Here is a 22,942-nt window from a genome sequence, read left to right as displayed (position 1 = left end):
CCTGCCTGCCACAACGCTCAGCTCTCATTCCGCAGGGCGATGTGAATATTCAGTCAGTGGGGTTCCTTCTCTTACTACTGCAGTCTGGAACTTACCTACCAGCACCACTTCAGTGATGCCTGCAGATTTCTGCACGCAAAGCTTTGTGCACAGATGGGAAAACAGAGAGACAGATGGACTGACTTTCAACAACAGCTGGTATTGCCCTATGTAAAACATGCCTAACACACCACTCTTTTTCAGTTTCTAGTAAAATCAAAGCTGGGTGGCCAGAGTTATAAAAACAAAAAATGCTCAAGCTCCTTGGAAGCGTCACTTCACTTTTTCAAAGAGTTTGAATGTGGGACAGACGTTTCCAGTTGCTCTGGCTACCAAGCTTTGGATATATGTTTTTCTGTAACATAATAAAGATAACTGATGTTCTTTTGGCTCTGTTCCTCTTTACCCCCAAGAAGCACAGGAGATTGTGGTTATCTGCAATCCCAAAATGAAAACAGAGCACAGCCAACGTATAATCATGTCTCCGACTGCACAACAGACATTTGGTAGAAAGCTGTCTGTTTTATTTTTCAAGATCATTTAACTCACCATATTTATCTCTCAGACCAACAGTACAGCGGAAGACTCCACCGAAGGCAACATCCTCTCCATATATAACTGTAAAACACAAACAGAACTGCTGATTATTTTTCTTGCAGAAGTTCATCAGAAATGCAGTTGTCACTTGCAAAATTACATTTTCAGTTTGCAATGTTAACCAATATGCACAGGCAGGCAGTCTTTACTGAAAGCCATCTTGTAATAAGGGTTTACAAATTTCCACTTTGTTATTAGCATTTTAAGCTGAATGCCTTCTCACCGAGTGTAAATGGGAAAACAAATCATTTTATTATTTAATTATACGCTCTCATAACAAAGCACTGCAGAGAAACCCGATGCAGTATAATAAACAATGACAGAGACAATGGCAAAAGGACTGAAGTGAAAGCAACACATTTACAATGAAAACTGATAAGTGAATGATAAGCAGGCATTAAATAGTTCAAGTTCAAAGATGAGAGGTCACTGTACTGATCATAATGAAATGTAATGTGGACAAGTGCAAAGTGATGCACATTGGGAAGAATACTCTCTCGCCCTGACTACTGCAACCTACTCCTCACTGGCCTCCCACTTAGCCATCTATCCCCCCTTCAGTCCGTTCAGAACTCGGCTGCACGTCTTATCTTCCGCCTGGACCGATATACTCATATCACCCCTCTCCTCAAGTCACTTCACTGGCTTCCGATCAGGTACCGCATACAGTTCAAGCTTCTCCTACTAACCTACAAATGCACTCAATCTGCAGCCCCTCCTTACCTCTCTACCCTCATCTCCCCTTACGTTCCTACCCGTAACCTCCGCTCTCAAGACAAATCCCTCCTCTCAGTACCCTTCACCACCGCCAACTTCAGGCTCCGCCCTTTCTGCCTCGCCTCACCCCATGCTTGGAATAAACTCCCTGAGCCCATACGCCAGGCCCCCTCCCTGCCCATCTTCAAATCCTTGCTCAAAGCCCACCTCTTCAGTGTCGCCTTCGGCACCTAACCAATACACCTCTATTCAGGAAATCTTGACTGCCCCAACTTGACATTTCGTCCTTTAGATTGTAAGCTCCTTCGAGAAGGGACTGTCCTTTTTTGTTAAACTGTACAGCACTGCGTAACCCTAGTAGCGCTCTAGAAATGTTAAGTAGTAGTAGTAGTAAGTAGTAAGAATACCCAAATTATAGGTACATGATGCTAGGTTCCATATTAGGAGTCACTAACGAGGAAAAGGATTTACGGGTCATCGTAAATACTATGTTAAAATCTTCTGCTCAGTGTGCAGTTGCGGCTGAAAAAGCAAACAAAATGTTACAGATTATTAGGAAAGGAATAGAGAATAAATCAAAGAATATAATAATGCTTCTATATTACTCCATGGTGAGACCTTGAGTATTGAGAGCAATTCTAGTTGCCACATTTCAAAAAAGATATAGTGGAACTGGAGAAGATGCAGAGAAGGACAACCAAAATGATTGAGAGTGTTTCTTGGGTGTGCTCCTTCATGCACACCTGCCTTGCCATTATGCCTCTCCTACCATATCTCAGGTTTTGCATTATTTTTCCTCTCCTTTAGTCCCCTCTTCTCTGACATGTACCTCACATGTCCCATTCCTGCTCTCTGGGGCCAACAGCCTCAGACTCAGCCTGAGTTTACTCCATGCTATGAGGTAAGATGTCTATGCTCTATTCCCATATTTAACAGTACCTCTTCTTCTTTTACCATTAACCAGCTCACTACCCATCTTAAGTTAGGTCTCGTTAATACTAGCTCCCTACATTCTAAACACCCATCAATCAAAGACATCATTATATCACAGAAACTGGATATTCTCTGTATAATAGAAATTCTAGGTTATTGATAAACACAGAATTAAAAACAAAAAGCAAACTTTATTACCTAGTCTCCATACTCTTTTCCCTATAGTTTTAAAAATTGAATTTTCTGAACACGGCATTAACAGATAGACTCTGGAAGGCACAGCAGAGACTAATTCAGTCCTTGTTCCCACCCCCCTCCCCAGCTCCCACCCACCCCTAGCTCAACTCTTCATTTATAGTCAATTATTCTAGTTAGGAGAACAAGAGGAGAGTTTTCATTACAGTTTTAATTACATTTAATTACTTTCTGAGAAGCAAACACTAAATAAATCCACTCCTACCCTAGCTGAGATATTTGACCATCTCTCTGACCTCACATGAAACTTTCTTTAAGTCATGTTTCTTTATAACTCTTAATCTCTTACCTATCTATATGTTCCATCTTTGCTTATACCCTTAACTATCAATTATAATGTTCTATTATGTATTGTGTTGACATTGTAAGTAGTATGCCATACTTTGTATTGTTATTTTAATATTTTTACTGCTATACTTGCCTATTGCTCATGTTTAATCTATTGTTACTGTACACCGCCTTGAGTGAATTCTTTCAAAAAGGTGGTAAATAAATCCTAATAAATAAATATTATACATCATAATCTTAAGGCTCTTTATATTCATCTGATATCCCTGCTTCAGGAAGGGCACTACGATGGGTCCTTCAACGGACCTCTCTAATTCAGCAAACAGTCCACGAATCCTTGAACCATGCACTAGCAAGATGACGCAGCTTGTATTTCGGCGAAACAAGGCGCACTTGTTGAAGGGTGTCACGGGATGGTGTCAACATTTCAGATTAAACAGCGCAGTGATTTCCCCAATTGCACTGTCATCAGCCTGGATTTACAATACTAACTCAGCCTGGAGTTATCACAAGAAGATAAGTGAATATGATGTTGTGAGAGATATTGATTGGGAACTGTCTCCTTGCATTTTGTATTTTGAGAAATGGGGTGGTTAGTTTTGTTAGTTTTATACACTGGGGGTACAGGCTTTAAATTGATGTGCGGGGTTGGGGTTTTTGTAAGTACCGGTTTTTTACCAGATTGGTGGTTTTGAGGGGAGGCGTTTCATCTTGTTAATTTTTATAAGTAGTGAAGGAGAGGGGGAGTTTTTATACCATCCGTTTTTCTCATGAATTCATGAGTTTTTGCGTTTGTTTGTTTTTTTCTCTCTCATTCTCCTCACTGGAACCAGTGATAGTATCCTACTCCTTGAGAAAATAGTGGATGTAGTATGTTCCCTATCAGGAGGTTTGAGGTTCCTTGTTGATTTATTGGAAAGGATTCCGGTTGTGTAATCTTAGGAATTACAAGGTGAGACAATCACAAAACTACAATTTCAAATCTTTTTTGTTATTTAGAATTTGAGTTGAGATGGTTTGAAAATCCCCTTTTTAATTTATAATATACTACTTACAATGTCAGCACATGTATGATTATTTCCCAGTTGGTGAGAGGGTATAGGTGTGTTCCCGATGCAAACAGCTTCTAGCTCTTAAAGAACGAGTCCGTTCTCTTGAGGTTACAGTAGAAGACTTGGAGGTGCTGAGGGAGACAGAGAGGCACATAGATTAAGCATACAGGGAAGTTGCAGAGAAGTCCCACCTCTAGTCTGGCAGCCCCTGTGCTGCCTTAGAGGAGGGAGGTCTTCTAACAGGAGAGCATCACCGTGGGGAAGCTGGAAGTAATCCTGCAGCCAGGACCAGCCCATCAGGGGATGCAATAGCCTCTCGCACCGAAGATGTGCCTCCAGGAGATTCTGCCCAGGAGGGAAGGGTTAGGATAGCTGTTGTAGTTGGTGATTCAATTATTAGGCATGTAGATAGCTGGGTGGCTAGTGGGCATGAGGATCGACTGGTCACTTGCCTGGTCACCTAGATAGGATTTTAGATAGTGCTTGGGGAGGAGCTGGCTATCTTAGTACATGTGGCGTCTCAATGCGTGGATGAGACAATGGTGCAGGGAAAGGGTTTTAGATTTATAAGGAACTGGGCAACATTCTGGAGAAGGGAAGCCTATTCCAGAATGATAGGCACCACCTTAACCAGAGTGAGACCAGGCTACTCCCATCAGCATTTAAAAAAAAGATAGAACAGCTTTAAACTAGAAACTGGGGGAGGCTGACAGTCGTTCAAAAGCGCATGGTTCACAACAAGCTATCTTTCAAAGATATCACCAAAACAGGGAAGATAGGGTATCCCAACAGCAAGGTTACAATAGAGACCATAGTAGACTAGGTGTCTTTAAATAAAAAGCAAGGAAAAGAATGCAAATGATCACTGTCAACTGCTGAGCAAAATGTAAATAGGAACAACAAACACAGTTTGAAATGTCAATATGCGAATGCCAGAAGCCTAAGAAATAAGATGGGAGAGTTATATTACATTGCACTAAATGAAAAATAATAAGCATCTCTGAGACCTGTCATACCAGGGTACAAATTATATCGTAGTGATAGGGCGGATCGGACTGGTGGAGGGATTGCATTGTATGTTAAGGAGGGTCTTGAATCAAATAGACTGAAAATTCTGCAGGGCACAAAAAATATCTTGGAACCCCTATGGATTCAAATTCCATGTGTTAAGGGGAAAAGGATAGTGATAGGAGTGTACTACCATCCACCTGGCCAGGATGAACAGATGGATATAGAAATGTTATCAGAAATTAGGGAGGCTATCAAACTGGGGAACACAATAATAATGGGTGATTTCAATTACCTCGATATTAACTAGGTAAATGTGACATCAGGGCATGCTAGGATGGTAAAATTCCTTGACAAAATTAAGGACTGCTTTATGGTGCAGCTGGTACAAGAGCCAATAAGAGGAGGAGAAATTCTAGACCTAGTTCTTAGAGAAGCACATAATCTGGTGCAGGAAGTAATGGTGTTGGGGCTGCTTGATAACAGTGATCATAATATGATCAGATTTGATATCAGCTCTGGAGTAAGTACACACAGGAAATATAGTAGGTCAGCATTTAACTTGCAAAAATGAGAAGAACGGTGGAAAAACAAAACCCTAGAGGAGCAGCTGCAAAGATCAAAAATTTACATCAGGCATGGATGCTGTTCAAAAATACCATCCTGGAAGCCCAGGCCAGTTATATTCCATGTATTAAAAAAGGAGGAAGGAAGGCCAAACAACAGCCATCATGCTTAAAAAGTGAGATGAAGGAAGCTATTAGAGCTAAAAGAAAATCCTTCAGAAAGACGGATCCGACTGAAAATAATAAGAAACAGCATAAGGAATGGCAAGTCAAATGCAAAGCGCTGATAAGGAAGGCAAAGAGGAACTTTGAAAAAAAGATTACGTTGGAGGCAAAAAAACACACAATAAAAAAATTTTAGGTATATTAAAAGCAAGAAACTGGCAAAAGAATCAATTGGGCTGCTAGATGACACAATCCCCATCTCCACGACCTCCATTGGGAGGCCATTCCACGCATCCACCACCCTTTCTGAGAAAATTAAAGAGTCATGGGATAGGAGGCAAGGTTCTGGTGTGGATTTGGAATTGGTTATTGGACAGAAAACAGAGGGTAGGGTTAAGTGGTCATTTCTCACAATGGAGGAGGGTGAACAGTAGACTGCCGTAGGGATCAGTAATGGGACCGGTGCTATTAACGCCTTTATAAATGATCAGGAAATCGGAACAATGAGTGAAGTGATTAAATCTACAGATGACACAAAACTATTCAAGGTTGTTACAACACATGCAGAGTGTGAAATATTGCAGGAAGACCTTAGGAAATTGGAAGACTGAGCATCCAAATGGCAGATGAAATTTAATGTGGACAATGCACATTGGAAAGACTAAACCAAATCATAGTTACCTGATGCTAGGGTCCACCTTGGGAGTCAGCACTCAAGAAAAAGATCTAGGTATCGTAGATAATACGCTGAAATCTTCTGCTCAGTGGGTGGCAGTGGCCAAAAAAGCAAACAGGATGATAGGAATTATTAGGAAAGGGATGGTGAATAAAACCGAAAATACTATAATGCCTCTGTATCGCTCCATGGTGTGACTGCACCTTGAGTATTGCATTCAGTTCTGGTCACCGTATCTCAAAAAAGATATAATGGAATTAGAAAAGGTTCAAAGAAAAGCAACCAAAATGATAAAGAGGATGGAACTCCTCTCATATGAGGATAGGCTAACGAGGTTAGGGCTTTTCAGCTTGGAAAAGAGACAGATGAGGGGAGATATGATTGAGATCTACAAAATCCTGAGTGGTGTAGAATGAGTAGAAGTAAATTGATTTTTTTACGTTCCAAAAGTACAAAGACTAGGGGACACTCAAGGAAGTTACATGGAAATACTTTTAAAACAAATAGGAGGAAATATTTTTTCACTCAACAAATAGTTAAGCTCTGGTAACAGCGGTTAGCGTTAAAAAAGGTTTAGACAAGTTCCTGGAGGAACGTCCATAGTCTGCTATTGAGACAGACATGGGGAAGCAACTGCTTGCCCTAGGATTTGTAGCATGGAATGTTGCCATGATATAGGTTTCTGCCAGGTCCTTGTGATCTGGCTTGGCCACTGTTGGAAGCATGATACTGGGCTAGATGGACTATTGGTCTGACCCAGTATGGCTTCTCTTATGTTCTTACTTTCTTCACTGGGATCCTTTTTCCATTTTTTGAAGGATGTTCTTTTGGCTTTAATAGCATCTTTCACCTCACCTTTTAATCACGTTGGCTGTTTGCTTTTTTTTTTCACCTTTGTTAATACGGTACATGGAATACATCTAGTCTGGGCTTCCACAGTGTTATTTTAAACAATGTGCATGCCTGATTCAAAGTCCTAACATTTGTGGCTGAACCTTTCAGCTTCTTTTTAACCAATTTTCCTCATTTTGTCACCCTTTCAAAAATTAAAAGTTGTTACAGTAGATTTCCTTAGTGACTTTACTCCAGATTGATGTGATCAACTGAGCAAAAAGGTACCAAAAGTGGAATTACAAATAACAGAAATAAATAATGGCTATAAAAGTTTGGAGGGGCAACTTTCATTTTTGAAAGTTTTGTGTATCATATAATCAGTAAAATGCAATTTTTTTCACAACTGTGTTTTTCATGTTCTACACCCTACAAACTGCAGGTACCTTTAAAGTGGGTATGTACATTTCCGTGGTTAATTACTTTTTTATTGCTAAATGTTTCTCATTTTTTAAAGATCTAATTAGTCTATATCTGAGGCTGAAAATTTGAAGGATTATACAGTTGACTTTCCAAATATGCTCTAGGTATCTTTATAAAACATACTCAGTACCTGACATACCATCTAGACTGCAGTCTTATCTGCAGTCTAGATGGTATGTTGCCAGAGAATATGGTAAAGGCAGTTAGTTTAGCAGAGTTTAAAAAAGGTTTGGATGACTTCCTAAAGGAAAAGTCCATAGACCTTTATTAAATGGACTTGCGGAAAATCCACTATTTCTGGGATAAGCAGTATAAAATGTTTTGTACTTTTTTGGGATCTTGCCAGGTATTTGTGACCTAGATTGGTCACTGTTGGAAACAAGATGCTGGGCTTGATGGACCTTTGGTCTTTCCCAGTATGGCAATAAATTATGTGCTTATGTAGTAGGGATGTGCAGCCCAAAAAAACTTTTGTTTTGCATTCAGATTTCCCCCCATTATGGGAGCAATATATTAAGAGCATACACTCCTCCAAAGGAGTGTACACTTTTCACAAAGAAAGGTGCACACTTTCCAAAATGGTGTGCAGCATTAACAATATTAACAAAAAGGGGGAAAAAATTATGGGTGTTTTTCTGTTTCAGAAAAAAAAGGACATTATACACCATGGAAAATGTTGCAGACATTTTCTTTATTATCTAGTAAACTAACTATACTGTATCCTTGCAATTGCTAATGTACAGTGACATCTAGTGTTAAAAAGTATAACTTGTGAACTGTGACTCCTCTGCTTATTTTCACCTATATCCTACCATAGATTATTATTATCATTCTTTATATTGCTTTATATTCAGTGCTTTACAGAAACACATAAGAGACATTCCCTGCTTCTTGGAGCTCATAAGCGAGACAGGCAAGACACACAATAGGTGCCAGCTCTGTGGGTGCCTCAGCAACGACTTGGGTGAATCTCTTCATAAAGGCGGTTAATAAATAAATAAAACACTGAGCAAAATACCTCCACTTTCTCCAAGGTGGGTTAATTTATGACTGGTTTTGCACCCCCAATCATGCTGAAAACTTGGCTTCCATGAGACACAACGAGGCACTGAGTTAAAGCCTTGGGTGAATCTCTTCATAAAGGCGGTTAATAAATAAATAAAACACTGAGCAAAATACCTCCACTTTCTCCAAGGTGGGTTAATTTATGACTGGTTTTGCACCCCCAATCATGCTGAAAACTTGGCTTCCATGAGACACAACGAGGCACTGAGTTAAAACCTTGGGTGAATCTCTTCATAAAGGTGGTTAATAAATTCCAATAAATAAATAAAATGGGAAGGCTGTGATAAGGGAGATGTACCAAGAAAGGGATTTTTTTTCCTTGAGTAAAGCTGTAAAAATTACATAACAACATAGTAGATGATAATAAGGACCTGCCCAATAAGATAAACTCGCAGAATATGTTGCACTATAACATATATATATTATTGATCTTGATCCGTCCTTGCCATATTCATGGCACAGGCTTAGAAGTCTTCCCAGCACTGGACATACTCACCAACTGCTGGGGTTGCCACTGAAGCCCACTCCAGCTCATCCAGATGTGTCTAGCCATAATCGGGAAGACTGCCGAGCAAATAGGAATCCTTTGTATTTATCCCACGCATTTTTGAATTCTGTTATTGTTTTTGTCTCCACCACCTCCTGCGGGAGGGCATTCCATTCACCACACATTCCATGAAAAAGTACTTCCTGACATTACACCTAAGTCAATCACCCTACAACCTTAATTCATGTCCTCTAGTAATACCACGTCCCCTTCTCTGAATAGATGTTTGTATATTAATACCTTTCAAATATTTATATGTCTATCATACCACATCTATCCCGCCTTTCCTCTAGAGCAGAGGCGTATCTGGACTCCGGCGGTAGGGGGGGGGCCAGAGCCAGAGGGAGGGGGCACATTTTAGCCCTCCCCCGCCGCCACCGCCCCCCCCCCCCCCCCCCCCCCGCCGCCGTTGCCAGACTCCCCCGCCACCAACGACTCTCTCCACCCCCCCTCCCGCCGCCAACCCTCCCCCGCTGCCGTCGCTTACCTTTGCTGGCGGGGGACCCCAACCCCCCGCCAGCCGAGGTCCTCTCTTCCGTTGCAGCAGGCTGCAAGTTGCAAAGCTTCCTGTTATTTTGAGTCTGACGTCCTGCACGTCAGACTCAGAAGAACAGGAAGCTTTGCAACTTGCAGCCTGCTACAACGGAAGAGAGGACCTCGGCTGGCGGGGGTTGGGGTCCCCCACCAGCAAAGATCGGCGATGGGTTGGAGGCGGTAGGAGGGTCCAGGCCAAAATCTGCGGGGGCCCAGGCCCCTGTGGCCCCACGCAGATATGCCCCTGCTCTAGAGTATAAATATTCAGTTCCTAGAATCTCTTTTCATACATCTTTTGGTCCAAACTCTGTATCATTTTGTTACTTTTCTTTCAACCACTTCAAGTCTTTTTACATCCTTAGATACAGCCTCCAAAACTGAACACAATACTCCAAGTGCGGCATCACCAACAACTTGTATAGTGGCATCAACACATCTTTTATTCTGCTGGTTATACCTCTTTCAATGCAGCCTAGCATCCTTCTGGCTATGGCCACTGCCTTATCAAATTGTTTTGCCACCTTGAGATTCTCAGACACTATCACTGGCAAGGTCCCTCTCCTGAGTTGTGCTTCTCAGTGTTTCACCTCCAATATGGTACGTCTCCTTGGGATTTCCGCATCCCAAGTGCATCACTTTGTACTTCTTTTAATTAAATTTCAACTGCCAGTCCACAGACCATTCTTTTTTAATCTTTATTTATTAAATTTTACATTTATATCTATAAAACTTAAATTTAGTCCACAGACCATTCTTCTAATTTTTGCAGATCTCTTCTCATGTTTTCTACTCCCTCTGAAGTATCCAATGATTATAATCTTAGTATCATCCGCAAAAAGGCAAACTTTTCCTCCTAACCCTTTGTCAATGTTGCTCACAAATACATTTATTTATTAGGATTTATTTACTGCCTTTTTGAAGGAATTCACCCACGGCGGTGTACAGTAAGAATAGATCAAACATGAGCAATAGGTAATTACAGCAGTAAAAATATTCAAAAACAATACAATGTCAACACAATACATAATAGAGCATTATAAATTGGTAGTGAAGGGTAAAGCAATGAAGTAACATATAAATAGGTAAGAAAGTAGGAAGAGTTAGAAAGTAAGATGTTTGATTTAAAGAAAGTTGCACATGAGATCAGAGAAATGGCTTGCTTGCGGGAATCACATTGTGTAATGTCTTTTGGAGAGCGTGTGGTTAGTGAAAGTCCGTGGAAGGCCATTAAATAGAATTGGCCCCAGCACCGATCCCTGAGGCACTCCACTATGCACCCTTCTTTCCTCTGAGCAAGTTCCATTTACTGCTACCATCATCGGTCAGTCAACCAGTTTCGAATCCAGTTTACTACTTGGGTCCTAACTTCATACTGCTCAGCTTATTCATGAGCCTCTTGTGAGGAACAATATCAAATCCAAGTAGATTATATCTAGCACATGTCCCTTACCCAGTTTTCTGGTCACCCAGTCAAAGAAACCAATCAGATTCATTTGGAAGGATTTTCCATTGGTAAAACCAAGCTACCTCGGATCTTGCGTTCCATTATATTCTAGGAGGTTCAATATCCTTTTCTACAGCAGAGTTTCCATTAACTTTCCAACCATCGAAGTGAGACTTGCAGTTTCCTACTTCTTCTCTGTACCCAGTTTTGTGAAGCATGATCACATTAGCTCTTCTCCAATCCCGTGCTACCTCTCCTTTCTTAAAGGATCTATTAAATAAATCCTTGAGTTCCTGCCAAGATTTCTACCAATTTCCTTCAATACTCTTGGATGTATCCCATCCAGCCCCATGCCTTTGTCTACTTTCAGTTTTTCAAGTTCTACATAAATATCTTCTGTGAACAGTGTGACATCTACTCCATTCCCATATCTACTCCTGACAGCCAGCCACCTTCTCCAGGATTTTCCTCCATGAACACTGAACAGAAGTATTTGCTTAGCATCCGTTTTCTTCTCATCAATCCCCACATAGCGGGAGTCGGCAGCTTTTAGTCTTACAACTCCATTTCTAGCCTTCCTCCTTTCCCCAACATATCTGAAAAAAATGTCTCGTCACCTCTCTTAATTTCGTTAGCCATTTTTTCTTCTGCTTGTGCTTCTACTAACCGTATTTTCCTCTTCGCTTCTTTGATTTTTATCCAGTAATATTTTCTGTGCTCCTCTTCTTGTGTTGATCTGCATATCTTGAAAGCTGCCTCTTTTGCCTTTATCAGCACTTGTTTACTGAACCATAAAGGTTTCTTTTTTTTTCTTTCTTTTGTTTACTTTCCTAATATAAAGATCTGTTGCCCTATTAATAGTTGCTTTCGGCTTGGACCACTGCCCTTCCACTCCCCTATGCGTACCCATCCCGTCCACTCTTTCTTCAGGTGCTTCCCCATTTTACTAAAATCAGCATGTTTGAAATCTAGTACTTGTGTGTCCACAGTCCATTTTAGCTCTTATGTCAAACCATATTGTGTGATGATCACTACCGACAAGGTGAGCACCCACCCAGACATTAGAAACATTCTCTCTATTTGTGAGCACCAACATCTCCCCTACCGTCATGGGTTCTGTCTGAGCAGAGCACTTTGGCAGGCATCCACCATCTCTCTGCTTCTTTCTGATTCTGCAGATGGGACATGCCAATCCATATCAGGCAAGTTGAAATCTCCTAGCAACAGCACCTTGCCTTTCAATCCCAGCTTATGGATCTTCTACAAGATCTTTGTCCAGCTTCTCTGTTTGTGCCAGGTCTGTAGATGACTCCCGTATGCATACAGGTTCCATCTTCTCTTTCCAGGATGATTATTATTATTTTATTATTATTATTATTATTATTATTTATTGCATTTGTATCCCACATCTTCCCACCTCTTTGCAGGCTCAATGTGGCTTACAGTGTGTCGTTGTTAGTAGATAGTAGATTAGGAGATAGCAGTTAGTGTTACACAAAAAGTAATATCATCAAAATTTAAACAGGTAACTATAAGTAGAAAACATTATTGATAATAGGTTAGGTGGAGATATCATAGAAAATAGCATGATCGAAATTCACTAGTGGATGTAGGCTAGAGCATTAAGAGGGGAAATTATCAATGTGGACCGTCGTGATGATGGGTTAGTTTACCATAACTCGTGCTATTTTAACACAGGTCCCATTTTATGCAATGAGACCAAGTTACTAATAACCCAGGTTAACAGTAAAATGACCCATCTTAATTGTAGCCACATGGATAACTCCCTTCACAGAAGTTCGGACTGCTGCGTATTTTATTAAATTTGCTTTCTCCTGTGCTTTGGTAGGAAAGGGGTAAGAGGTGAAGGCACTGCCAGTGCAGAAAAGAACAAGACAGATCCCAGGATCCATGGTACTAATTTGTTCTTTCATATCATTGAAGTCCTACTTTCCTGTAAAATTCATAAAAATATACCTTCTAAATTTACCTTCCAGTCCAAAAAAATATGAACAACACATAATATTATTGATGATGTGATTTTTTTACTGTTCTACACTCACTTTCATACATTCAGATTTAAAGTAGTATTTTATAGACTAAGTGACAAGTTTGTTCCTTTTTAGTAATAAGCTGTGTGTACAAGTGTTTATTACTTTGAAAACAATTTCAAAAAGAAATAAAGGCGAGTTTTCAAAGGGCCAATGGCATAGCAATGTGTGTGATAAAAAGGGTAATAAAATGTTCTCTTCAATAACTTTGGATGACCCAAGTAAGTTTTCTAAGAGAGACTGTGAATTATGTAGACACAATACACTTTTTCAGCTCAAAATTGTTTGTCAGTGGTGACACTGGTCAACTGAACCAGTAAATAATGAATGGTGACACAAAAATCATGAGCCCAATTACAGAAAGCGCAGGAAAACGTTAAAATGAAAAATAACATCTCTGCACAGCAATTTGCAAATTCCATTAAACTGCCAGCTGTATACTACATGCTGTATGTCCAATATTTATCAGGCATTTGACTGTTAGCATTCAAATAGTTAATTGCAGATAATAACCATGAAGTGGTGCCAAATGAAAAGCACTTGGATACATTTTCCCCTAATTTCCAAAGTAGTTACCAGACAGCCTTTTGAACAATCACATTTTTCACTTCTTGGCAATCTTCAAACTTTATGAAAGGCTGTTTTTTTTGTCGTTGTCACTCTGACTGGAGAAGGTTATGTACACCAGACACCCTAGCAGGACTAAATCTTTAAAAGAACAAGAAAAAAAAAAAAACAATGCGGAGAAATAAAAAGACAATCTGGGATATATTTAGGCACACATCCAGACATTATATAAACACAAAAGATGAAGCTTCTCATAACTCTCAATGCTGCTTGCTCCATCTCAAACCTTTGCCGCTGTCACTCTTACTTACAAACATCAAAATAAGAAACAAACTCACTAAAGGAAACTTGTTTCTACGCCCAAAAAACAACAGAGAAGCATGGATGAAGTATGTACTGTGCAAAAGTGTAAATCTCATCAAGGAAGAAAAGTGAAAACCATAAACAATGCATGCAACCATTTTCTTGCCTTTTTCAATGATACCATGTTAAAAATGACAGAACCTCTGTGATGAACTTCCCCAACTCCCACCTGCTCCTGATCTGCCCTGCTGGCCTCTCATCCACCACCCTACTCACTTCTCACTACTGGAAGTGCCTTTATCTCTTACTTACTTCTTTCTATGAATGCACTGGAGAACAAGGCAGAGGAGCTTGCATCCTGGAAATAAATGCATGGCTGTGTGATGTCATCAGGAGCGATTCAGCTTCCTGGACCATGGGATGATTTTTCCAAGGGCTACTGAGCAGAGATGGTGTCCATCTATCAAAAGAAGTGAAGTTTCTTCAGCAACAGACTGGCTAACCTACTGAAGAGGGTTTTAAAGTAGAATCATTGGGGCCGAGGCATCAGAGACACCTGATATGTAAAAACCCGCGATGAAGCTACAATGTAGTAAATTTAAAACGAATCGGAGAAAATGTTTCTTCACTCAACGTGTAATTAAACTCTGGAATTCATTGCCAGAAAATGTGGTAAAGGCGGTTAGCCTAGCGGAGTTTAAAAACGGTTTGGACAGCTTCCTAAAGGAAAAGTCCATAGACCGTTATTAAATGGACTTGTGAAAAATCCACTATTTCTGGGATAAGCAGTATAAAATGTTTTGTACATTTTTGGGATCTTGCCGGGTATCTGTGGCCTGGATTGGCCACTGTTGGAAACAGGATGCTGGGTTTGATGGACCTTTGGTCTTTCCCAGTATGGCAATACTTATGTACTTATAAGTGAATACCTCTATAAAAATGGGGAGGGGGGAGCACAACATCTGGAAAGCAGCGTATACCAATACCCATGGTATGGAAAATAAAGTTCTGGATCTAGAAGCTGTGATGGAAGAACCTGACTTGAATTTAGTGGCAGTCACAAAGACGTGGTTCACAGAGAACCACGACTGGGATACGAGAAGGTAGCTACCTTTAGCTGGTGTTCTCAGAGGACACAGGCTTTATATTCTCACAAGTGTCACAAGTGGGTGACACCGACCCACGTCGCCAGTCCAGGATTTAACAACTATAAGTACAGCTTTGTGGAGAGCGAAACACGCTCCACCGCGCTCGCGTGAGTGCCTTCCCACCCGCAGTCTCCTCAATTTAATACTACAGCGAAAATAAAGTACAAATAACAGAGGAGACAAGTCCAAGGGGAGGTGGGAGGGATTGTGAGAATATAAAGCCTGCTGTCCTGGGAGAACACCTGCTACAGGTAAGTACCTTCGCTTTCTCTGAGGACAAGCAGGCTTATTTATTCTCACAAGTGGGGAGTCCATAGCATCCAGGCTCACCAAAACAACAAACACCGGACAAGTAGGCCTCGCAACGGCGAGGACATAACACAGAGTAACCTGAAACTATATACAATATGAATGAGAGTACAGCCTGGAACAGAATAAAACGGGTCTAGGAGGGTGGAATTGGATTCTAGACCCCAAAGAGATTCTGCAACACTGTCTGCCTGAACCAACAGTCGCATCAGGTATCCTGCTCAAGACAGTAATGTGATGTGAATGTGTGGACTGAAGACCACGTTGCAGCCTTGAAAATTTCTTCAATGGAGGCTGACCTCAAGTGGGCTACTGACGCAGCCATGGCTCTGACATTATGAGCCGTGACATGACCCTCTAGGGCCAGCCCAGCCTGGGCATAAGTGAAGGAAATGCAATCTGGCAGCCAATTAGAAATGGTGCATTTCCCGATGGGCGGAGTGTCTGTGGCAGCTGGTCTGCTCCATGTAGAAGGCCAATGCCCTCTTGCAATCCAAGATGTGCAAGCTGCTTTCGCCAAGATGAGCATGAGGTTGGGGAAAGAATATTGGCGACACAACAGACTGGTATTTTTTTTTGTCTATTAGATTGTAAGCTCTTTGAGCAGGGACTTTCTTCTATGTTTGTGCAGCACTGCGTACGCCTTGTAGCGCTATAGAAATGCTAAATAGTAGTAGTAGTTCAGATGGAATTCCAACACCACCGTCGGTAGGAACTTAGGGTGAGTGCAGAGGACTACTCAGTTGTGATGAAACTTAGTATAAGGTGCATCCACCACTAAGGCCTGAAGCTCACTGACTCTATGCGCTGAAGTAACAGCCACCAAGAAAACAACCTTCCAGGTCAAGTACTTCAGATGGCAGGAATTCAATGGCTCTAAAGGAGCTTTCATCAGCTGGGTGAGAACGACGTTGAGATCCCATGACACTGGTGGAGGTTTGACGGGGGGCTTTGACAAAAGCAAACCTCTCATGAAGCGAACAACTAGAGGCTGTCCAGAGATGGGCTTGCCTTCTACATGTTGATGATAAGTACTAATTGCACTAAAGTGAACCCTTACAGAGTTGGTCTTGAGACCAGACTCTGATAGGTGTAAAAGGTATTCAAGCAGGGTCTGTGTAGGGCAAGCAAGGGGATTTGGGGCCTTGTTCTCACACCAGATAGCAAACCTCCTCCATTTGAAAGAATAGCACTTCTTAGTGGAATCTTTCCAGGCAGCCAACAAGACCCGGGAGACACCCTCCGCCAAAGGAAACCAATTCTAGGCTCTTAACATCCAAGCTGTGAGACCCAGAAACTGGAGGTTGGGATGTAGAAGAGATTCCTCATTCTGCATGATGAGGGTCGGAAAACACTCCAATCTCCATGGTTCTTCAGAGGATAACTCCAGAAGAAGAGGGAACAAGGTCTGCTGCGGACAGTAAGGCACAATCCCTCCAGCCACCCATGCCCAGCGATTCTCCTCTCCCCTGCTCCCTCTCCAGCCACCCATACCCAGCGATTCTCCTCGCTCCCCTACCCCCCCCCCCTCCAGCCACCCATGCTCAGCGATTCTCCTCGCTCCCCTGCCCCCCCCTCCAGCCACCCAGGTTGTCCAGTGGATTCTTCAGGGCAGGCAGGAAAGATCCCCAGTCTTTCCTGCCCGCTGCCAGCGCTGACTCTCCCACGGCGCTAGTGCATCGCTCTTCAAAATGGCCACCGAGACTTACAAGGGTGGCCTCCAAGACTTCAGCAGAAGTCTCGGCGGCCATTTTTAAAGAGCGATCTGGCAGCGGGCAGGCAAGACTGGGCATCTTTCCTGCCTGCCCCGAAGAAGGCCTTCTTCAGGTACTCAGAGGGACCCTGTAGCTCGGGGGAAGGAGGCAGGAGAGCCGGCTCGCCCTCAAGAACAACCAGCTGTTGCGAGCTGGCTCCAGCACACCACTGGGTGGAGGGGACTGCGGTGCTGAACCCCCCCTTGGAGGCCCGGGGAATTTTGTCCCCCCTGCTCCCCCTCTCGGTGGCCCTGCCTCCAACAGCACCCACTCCCCAGATGCAGAGATGTCCGGCTGAGGAAATCTGCTTGAATGTTGTCCATTCCCATGTTATGAGCCGCGAATAGCAGAGGCACCCAACATTCTGCCCACTGAGAAGACATGCTTCTAGAACGAGCTATGTGCTGTGTGTGCCACACTGCCTGTTTATGTACACCACCGCAGTCTGATTATCCGACAGAACCCAGACCAGAAGACCCCGAAGCACATTCTGAAAGGACTGCAAAGCCAACCATACCATCCACATCTCGAGACAGTTGATGGATCAGGATGCCTCCTCTGGTTTCCAACACCCCTGAGCAGAGTGGTGAAGACAATGAGCCCCCCTGCCCCAGAGACTGGCATCTGTCACTACTGGAATCCACGAAGGCGTCTAAAATGACTTGCCGCAGCGAAGATGGAAAGACTGGAGCCACTAGCCCAGGCTGGCTTTGGCACAAGGGGACCAGAGAAAGTGACAGGCATAGTCTTGGGATAGCGGAGAGCAGTGGGAGAGGAGAAAGAGCTGAGGCGGTTTCATGTGAGCTCTGGCCCAGGGCACAACCTCCAGAGTCACCGCCATAGAGCCCAGCACCTGGACCGAAGTCCCAAACCTGACGACAGGGCAACTGCAACAAGGAATGTATATGGCCCTGAAGTTTGACTCTCCTGTGATCCGGAAGATAGGCCTGGCCCTGCTGCGTGTTGAACAGAACTCCCAGATATTCCAGTGACTGACTCGGTTGCAACCTGCTCTTGGGCAGATTATCCCCTCTCAACGCAGAAAAGTGGCCACCACCATAATCTTGGAAAAGGTCCAGGGAACTGTCGCCAGCCCAAACGGCATTGCCCGGAATTTGTAGTGCTCACCCAGGACAGCAAAGCGCCTGTGCAGCAGACAGATCGGAATGTGGAAGTACGCCTCCTTGAGATCCAGGAATGTGAGATATTCCTTCTGCCACACCGTCACAATGTCCATACAGAAGTGGCAGACTTTGAGGGACCAACTCACCCTCTTGAGGTCTAATACCGGCCAAGTGGAACCTCCTTTCTTGGGGACCACAAAACAGATGGAATAATGAAACCATCCCCTGTCAGGAACGGAAACCAGATGAATCACCTCCAGAGAAAGCAGGTCTCTCATCATATCAGCCACCATACACCGCTTCGGAATGGCAGTGCATGGGGAGACCAAGAAAAAAATCTGTGATGGGAGCGGAGAACTCTAGTTTGTAACCGTCTCTGATAATGTCCAACACACATTAGTCTAATGTGATCTTGGTCCACTCTTCGAGAAAGCCAAAAAGACGCCCCTAATGACTGGAGGGGAAGAGTGAACCAGAACCCCACCATTGGGAGCTGCAGACTGCAGGTGTCACTCAAAGTTCGCTGAGGGGACCGCTTATCCCAACGAAAGGGCTTCTGCGCCTGAAACTTGGATCTCTGAAAAGAAGGCACCCTGCCTGACCTGTATCGTTTAGCATTCATGAGATGAGGGCATGACTGAAGCTGGCAAAAAGAGAAGCGAGCCCTATCCTCAGACAAACGCTGCCCTTGGAGTCCCCAAGACCCTTCACCAGCTTCTGAAGGTCCTCCCCAAACAGCAGCTTCCCCAGAAGGGAAGCTTGGTCAGGCACTGCTTGGAAGCCGCATCCGCTGGCCAATGCCGGAGCCACAAAAACCGCTGGGCTATGACTGCCAGTGCAAGTTGCTTGGCCGAAGCCCTCAGCAAATCATAGAGAGAATCCACCAGGTATGCCAACCCTGTCTCAAGAGCAGGAAACTAAAGGGACAATGCCATATCCACATCAGAAAGCACATCAGCAGCCCACTGCACCCAGGCTAAACAGGCCCGAGTCACATACGAACTGCAGATGAAGGCTTTGAGAGATAAAACTGAAATCAAAACAGAAATCTTGAGAGCAGACTCCAGCTTTCTATCCTGGGTATCTTTGAGAGCAATGCCCCCTTCCACCAGTAGCATAGTCTTCTTGGTGACCGCCGCCACCAGGGAGTCCATCTTCGGCAGCTTAAGCTTCTCCAGCTCCTCAGAGGGAATAGGGGACAATCTACCCATAGTCCGGCATCTGGCATCTTCCACTGTGCAGCAATGAGCACCAGCATCACCTCAGGCACTGGAAAGTTGTATGGAGGCTTTTTGGTGCCCGTCATTAGTGGACTAGACGTTGCCATAGGTGGAGCAGAGAGATATTGAGGGCCTCCGATGCCTTGGTAATAAAAGAGGGGGGGGGGGAGTTCCTCTTTGTAGAAAGCCCACACTGCACTGGGATTATCCATTTCCTCCAAGGACAATTCTCCCTCCTCCAAAGACTCAGGCTGTGGAGAAGACACACTGACAGTCCCCCTTCTGAACCCGGGGGGGGGGGGGGGGGGGGGGGGAACGGAGGAGAAGCAGGGTCCATTTCCAGCACCAAATCCACCTTCTTTCTCTTCACAGCCACCACCGATAAGGACCCAGAGCCCTGGGGCCCAGCGCTGTGCAAAGGAGCCCCAAGGGAGGAGGATCTCTTCAACATATAAGCTTGGTGCAATAACAACACAAATTCAGGGGGAAATGGTACCTGGGCAGCTGCTAGAGAGGAGTCCAGGCCAGAAGAACAAGTGGAAGCAGATGAAGAACCCGGCGACCACAGAAGCAAAGGGATCAGTGACTTTCACCAGGGCAAAAGAAACGCAAGGCTCCAAAACGGCTGACTCTGCTGGGCTCACCATGGAATCATAAGAGAGAGCGTGGGAATCTGAAACGCCCACCATGACACCTCCCTTGTTCGTGCTCAGACGGTCCCCGAAGTGCTCCTGCAGTCCAAAAGCTGCCCCGCCATGAACCTCAAGCAGGGAACTCAGATGTGAAGAAAACGAAACTAAAATCGTGATCCAGCGGGGAGCCAACTGTAATAAAAAATATAAATCGGTACTCAACAAGGTAGTGCAGGAAAGGCTGCCTGTAATAGAGAACCCCAAATGCAGTGAAGGCAGGATTTTGTGGTGCCACTTGACCTCCACTACTCAGATGCCGCCCACAGACAGAGGTCTTGTGGAAATCATCCTAAGCTGCCCCCCTCAGAAGGGAGTACTGCTGCCTAAGCACCCAGATGAACCTGGGACTTTGCTTTGTTGCTTTTTCTTTTTTTTATGCACAATAGTGAGGAAGGATAATAGTACAGCTGCAGGGGAGGAGGGGGCGGAGGAGGGACCTGGCGCCACCTAGTACCCCAGACAGCACCAGCCAAGCCGAACACCCCAGGCTCAACCGAACTAAATGGAACAGGAGCTCACAGCAGCCTTATTCAATGGAAAGGAAACTCTAGAACTAGGGGTCATAAGATGTGGGTTAAAGGGGATACAATCAGGAGTAATCTAAGGACATTTTTCTATAGAATGAATGCATGGAACAGCCTCCTAGTGGAGGTAGTGAAGACAAGGACAGCATCTGGATTCAAGAAAGAGTGGAACAAGTACTCATTGCATTGTAAAGGCCTTTTTAGAAGAATGAAATGTATTGAAGTGACTGGATTGCGCTATTTATTTCACTGTGTTTTGAGTTCCTGTATTAAATGTGGATGGATTCAATTATTTTTATTGATATTATATATGTTTTATTGTTACCCACATTGGGCTAAAGCAGGATATAAATGCAAAACCAAATAAATAAATAAAGCACAAGAAAGTGTGGGACAAGCATGGGAAAGAAGGAATTCTAAAGACTGGGCTATTGTTATGGATGAGCAGACTGGATGAGCTATACTGGCACTGATATTCAGCCGGCAGTGAAACCCGGAAATTCAACGTCGGACCATATCCGGGCACTGGCATTGAATTTCCAGGTTTGTGGAGCCCACTAACGCATAGCTGGTTAAGTAGCTGGCTATGGGTTACCACATTGAAATAGGGCTATCTTTTACGCGGTCCTATTTATGAGGGTACTCTGCCAGTTAAGTGCTGAATATTAGCATTTAACCGGCCAAGTGCCAACTCCACCCCCAGAACACCCCCAAAATAGCCAGGTTTTTAGTTTGGTTCTAACTGGCCATTTTCAGCAGCAGTAATCGTTTAAGTCCCGCCGAAAATTAGCGGTTAGCCTTGAACAGGCAAATTAACCGGCCAAGAGCCATTTCTGGCCAGTTAAATCCCTTTGAATATCAACCAGACTGTCTTTATCTGCTGTCATTTTCTGTTTTGATCCAGAACACACACAGACATTTAGTATAATCTCAAAGCACTCTTTTCTAATGAGCACAATACCTCCTACATATCACCGCTTATGATACAGACTTTTCAATAAATGCCTATTGACTGTATGACCAGTGAAGATGGCTGCTTGAAACAATCAAAGAAAGCCATCTTTAAATCTGTATCACTTTTCAGCACAAATCTGTCTTGGTGAAATCACGGGCAGTAAAAACAGAAAAAAAGTGTTAAGGGGTGAAGCAGAAGATCCAAGTAAAATTAATGTGATGGAGTGGAAAGCACAGGAGGGAATGTGATTTTTCACATTCTTTCTAGCTGCATGAAAACTGCTGATTGCTACCCATTCCCTACCTGCAGTGGGGTCTCTGGACAGCGTATTGTCCAAGGCACTGGTTATGGCCTGGAATAAATTCATCTTCTGGGTGGGCCCTGTGTAAAAGACAGAAAATAACAAGATTGGAAAAGTGTACTCAATTTTAGAGACATTTTTTACATTAAGCCTTTGTATGCACGACAGAAAGAAAACATTTATGCCAGAATGGTGCATATTTGTGTTCAATTCTATGTCTGTCCCTCGCTTCTCCCCCCCCCCCCCCCATTCAGTCCCAGTCCTTTCCTTCTTTCTCTCTCCCCCTTTAATCCCCACTACTGTCTCCTCTTCCTCATTCAGTCCCCTCTCCTTCCAATGAAGCCCCATCCCAAACCTCAATCAGCCCCTTCAGTGAACTCCCAATCACTTTCTGTCAGAGCCCCCACCCCATAACTTCATCTCCCTCCTTAGCAACTATGCCAAATTTTAACCATTTCTTAGCAACTCCACCAAAGTTTGACCATTTCTTTGCCAATTTACATATGTAACTTTTGTACTACACGCTTAACTGTTTGTTGACTGGAAAAGTTACATGTGTAAACTTAAAACATGATGCATATGAACATATTCAAACCATAGGCATTAGAATAGAAGAGCCACAAGTGCCATGGCACCCCCACCCTAATATTTTCCTTCCACCTCGGCTCCAGCATTTCTCTCCCTCCCCTTCCCCCCCCCCCCCCCCCCCCCCCAAGGTTTTCTGCATCTTTCTTCTTTCTCTGGAAGGTGTTGAGTTATTACCTCTCTCCCCCTGGTGGAGAAGAGTTAATAAA

General features: G+C 43.5%; 1 protein-coding gene across 1 annotated transcript in view; it reads right to left on the bottom strand.

The window, feature by feature from the left end:
• Positions 1-22,942, bottom strand: part of BCKDHB (branched chain keto acid dehydrogenase E1 subunit beta) — a 551,902-nt gene that overhangs the window by 517,247 nt on the left and 11,713 nt on the right. Inside the window, exons 2-3 of the mRNA XM_030199070.1 lie at positions 22,151-22,228; positions 589-657 (exon numbers count right to left, since the gene is read on the bottom strand). Coding sequence (XP_030054930.1) covers positions 589-657; positions 22,151-22,228 — 147 coding nt within the window. The remainder of the gene's footprint in view (positions 1-588; positions 658-22,150; positions 22,229-22,942) is intronic.

The sequence above is a fragment of the Microcaecilia unicolor genome, chromosome 3, assembly GCF_901765095.1.
Source record: "Microcaecilia unicolor chromosome 3, aMicUni1.1, whole genome shotgun sequence".
Taxonomy (NCBI): Eukaryota; Metazoa; Chordata; class Amphibia; order Gymnophiona; family Siphonopidae; genus Microcaecilia; species Microcaecilia unicolor.
Note: the sequence above shows the minus strand (reverse complement) of the source record. Positions and strands in the feature narration are given on the sequence as shown.